Source organism: Chroicocephalus ridibundus, unplaced genomic scaffold (genome assembly GCF_963924245.1).
Source record: "Chroicocephalus ridibundus unplaced genomic scaffold, bChrRid1.1 SCAFFOLD_105, whole genome shotgun sequence".
NCBI lineage: Eukaryota > Metazoa > Chordata > Aves > Charadriiformes > Laridae > Chroicocephalus > Chroicocephalus ridibundus.
The window spans coordinates 152,508-156,464 of NW_026961652.1; the positions used below are offsets into that span (position 1 = coordinate 152,508).

At 54.1% G+C, this 3,957-nt stretch overlaps 1 protein-coding gene across 1 annotated transcript; it reads left to right on the top strand.

The window, feature by feature from the left end:
• The first annotated feature begins 1,859 nt into the window (after positions 1-1,859).
• On the top strand, positions 1,860-2,822 carry LOC134509539 (olfactory receptor 14A16-like). The gene has a single exon (XM_063322080.1). It carries the CDS (start codon positions 1,884-1,886, stop codon positions 2,820-2,822), a length of 939 nt encoding a protein of 312 aa, XP_063178150.1. The 5' UTR covers positions 1,860-1,883.
• The last annotated feature ends 1,135 nt before the right edge of the window (positions 2,823-3,957 follow it).

The window sequence follows — 3,957 nt, forward strand, 5'->3', positions numbered from 1 at the left end:
CAGGCAACTTGAGTCACCTTCCCCTTTGACTCAGCACTGCTGTGGCCCAACGCACACAGCTGTGTCCCAGCGTGCGGCTCCCCATTTTGGAGAAGTGGAGAGGACCTGGAGAGTGTCCAGAGGAGGTCTGCCAAGATGGGCTTTAGGGCCCAGTGCACGTGCGCTTGGTGGAGAGGCTGAGGGACCTGGGCTTCTCTGGCCCAGTGGCAGGGAGGCTCTGGGCACTATTGGAATGGCCTGAACCTGGTTGAAGGGTTGTTTCAGAGACAATGGAGCTTTTCTTTGGTGTGAAACAGCAGGAGAAAGAAATAATGCAACAAAGGGCAGCTTGGGAGGTGGAGACTGGACACCAGGAGAAAGAAATGCCACTGCAAGGGCAGTGCTGTGCTGCAACAGATCACCCAGAGGGAGTCGGGATCAGCCCAAGGCGTTGTGTTTCAGGAACAGCCAAGGACGATGGAGAGAGATGAGTAAAGGCAGTGAGACGCTGAGGGGAGAGGAAGACGGGGAAGCAGGGGGTTGTCTGCAGCCTGCAGGGGAAGAGGAGCAGATGTGGGACACCATAGCACAGACAGGAGTGCAGACGATCAAGGGAGTTGGCAAGGCTGAAAGCCCCCAACAGTGCTTATGTCTTTCTCCTCTTGGCTGTGGCTGTTGTCTGTGCCACCAAGGCTACCAGAAGACACCTTATCCTTACAGCACTAGGGCCTTAGCGCCTCCTCTTCCCCACCCGGGAGCCGTCATTCTGTCTTTCTGCCCTTGGCATTGCACGTCCTCCCATCACAATGCCCCAGGAAGAGCCCTGAGCTGTGCTTGTGGGGCAGGATCTCCCTTCCCAGGGGCTGGAGGCCAGGGCTTGGCCCTTTGCCTTCCTCTCACACATTCAGCATTAGCCAGCGTCAGAGACACCTCTCCATTGCCTTTGCCTACCTGCCCTCACCGCCTCCAGTTCTCCCTCAAACGAGCCCCCAGGAGCCTTTGGCAGTAATGGCCCTCAGTGGGACCCATTAACGCTCCAAGAAACTTTGGAGTTTGCAGCTGACGTTGACTTCTGGAGAGGTTTCATCAGCTTCCCCTGTGTCTGAGCTTCATGGACTCAGCACCAAAACCACCAGAGAGGGCATTAAAATGCCTTGAGCTGGTCCTCTGCCACTAAACTGTTCCAGGCACCTGGGATGGAGGAAACTCATGGCAAAGAGCTCCTCTGCAAAGCGGGAGAGGAGACGAGCAGGCAGAGAGAGGTTAAAGGCAGCTGGGAGTGGGAGGACACTGAGAGCTCACAGAGAGAGAAATCTTCACAGCCCTCGACACGGTAAGTCTCTGGGTACAGGGCAATGCCGCTGCAGTTTCTGCAGGGATCTCCTAAAGCTCTCATAGCCCAAAACCTATGGGATCTCTCTCCTGTGTAGAGCAGGAGGACACGCCCAAGATCAGAGATTCTCTGCTGCACCATCAGACGGAGCAGACATTTCACAGGGACTTTTCCAGAAGCACCTCAAGGCAAGCGCTACCTGGGAGTTGTCCTGGTTTCAGCTGGGAGAGAGTTCATTTTCCTCCTAGAAGCTGCTGTGTTTTGGATTTAGTATGAGACTAATGATGATGAGACATTTTGGTTGAGTTGTTGCTAAGTAGTGTGTATGTTAAGTCAAGGACTTTTTCAGTTTCCCGTAGAAAACGAGAGGGAGCAGAGGCAGGACAAGCTGGGCATAGGAATATTCCATACCACAGACGTCATGCTCAGTATAGAAATGGGGGTTGGCTGGGCGGCAGGAATCCGTGTTTGGGTTTGGAAGGCAGGCAATGGGAAGAGATTTGCTCAGAGCTGTCCTGACTTGTGAGTGTGCTTTCCTCCTTTGGCAGTACCTCGGGAACAAAGGGATCCGATGTCCAACGGCAGCTCCATCACCCACTTCCTCCTGCTGGCATTCGCAGACACGCGGGAGCTGCAGCTCTTGCACTTCTGCCTCTTCCTGGGCATCTACCTGGCTGCCCTCCTGGGCAATGGCCTCATCATCACTGCCGTAGCCTGTGACCACCGCCTCCACACCCCCATGTACTTCTTCCTCCTCAACCTCGCCCTCCTCGACCTGGGTGCCATCTCCACCACTGTTCCCAAAGCCATGGCCAACTCCCTCTGGGACACCAGGGCCATCTCCTTCTCGGGATGTGTTACACAAGTCTTCCTGTTTGTCACCTTCAACTCAGCAGAGTTTTATCTTCTGACAGTCATGGCCTACGACCGCTACGTGGCCATCTGCAAACCCCTGCGCTATGGGTCCCTCCTGGGCAGCAGAGCTTGTGTCCACATGGCAGCAGCTGCCTGGGGCAGTGGCTTTCTCTATGCTGTGCTGCACACAGCTAATACATTTTCAATACCTCTCTGCCAAGGCAATGGCCTAAACCAATTCTTTTGTGAAATCGCCCAGATCCTCAAGCTCTCCTGCTCAGACTCAGACTACCTCAAGGAAGTTGGGCTTATTCTACTCAGTGCCTGTTTAGTCTTTGCATGTTTTGTTTTCATTGTGCTGTCCTATGTGCAGATCTTCAGGGCTGTGCTGAGGATGCCCTCGCAGCAGGGACAGCACAAAGCCTTTTCCACCTGCCTCCCTCACCTGGCCGTGGTCTCCTTATTTGTCAGCACTGGCATATTTGCCCACCTGAAGCCCCCCTCCATCTCCTCTCCATTTCTAGACCTAGTGGTGTCACTGCTGTACTCGGTGGTGCCTCCAGCAGTGAACCCCCTCATCTACAGCCTGAGGAACCAGGAGCTCAAGGGTGCCCTGAGGAAACAGACCCAATGGATCCTGCACCATCAACAGTAATTTTCTTCCCCTTTCTTTCATAGTGTTCAAATCACCTTTGAGAGAAATCTCAGCTTTTTTTTTTCCTGATAATCATACTTAGAGGTAATTGCTTGGGATCATAGCACTTCTCTTCAGGCTCTTTCCTGTTGTGTCTCATCCTTGAAGAACCATGTGTCACCTCTTTCCTCCCTAAGAGCATCTCTGCAAGAAAAGGGGATCTCCTGAGTGTGGTGCCTGATGGCTGGGTCTGCTTGATACAGTTTTGGCTACGAACAAGCCTAAGGAACTGGACTTTCCAAGCGTCTTTCCACTTTGTTTTGGGAAATAATGTCACAGTAGCACTGGCATATTTTAGACACCAAGACTTAGTTGAAGGCTCTCTTCTTGGTGTAGAGGGGCAGTGGAGACAGTACATGACGTCCCAGTAACATTCCTCAGGCTGTCACAGGTATGATGGGGCTGATGGCAGATTTCAATCCATGTGGAAAGGAATCTGGAGTGGTCAGGAGGGGACGGGGACACTCCATGTTCTCTGGGATGGGAAGTGAATGGAGACACAGAAGAGTTTAAGTCTCAGAGATAGGTCCCCCCAGGACAAATCACTAAATCCAGGTACCCACAAGCCAGGACTCTGCAGGGCCGTGGGAGGCAGTGAAGATGCATCAGGCAGAGGGAAAGGAGACTGGAGAGATGCGGGAGCTGCCTGAGGAGCCCCAGGGCCAGGAGTCTCCTGCTGTCCTGGGGAGCAGGGCAGGCGGGGAGGCAGAGCGGGGCAAAGGCAGTTTGGGCTGGGGATCAGCTGCAGCTGAAGGCAGGAGAGCCAGAGAGCGAGTGGCCTCTGCTGGCCCTTGGGGCCAGCTCCAGCCCTGGGGTGATGGGGAGGCTGAGAGCCCTCTCTGCCCCCAGCAGCCACTGCCCGGAACACTATCCTGGGCCTTGGAAAACAAGTCCTGTGGCGACATGGCACCCCAGAGAGAACTGAGTCGGACAACGGGACTCATTTCCGAAACAGCCTCATAGACACCTGGGCCAAAGAGCATGGCATTGAGTGGGTGTATCACATCCCCTGTCACGCACCAGCCTCTGGGAAGATGGAACGATACAATGGGCTGTTAAAAACTACACTGAGAGCAATGGGTGGTGGGACTTTAAA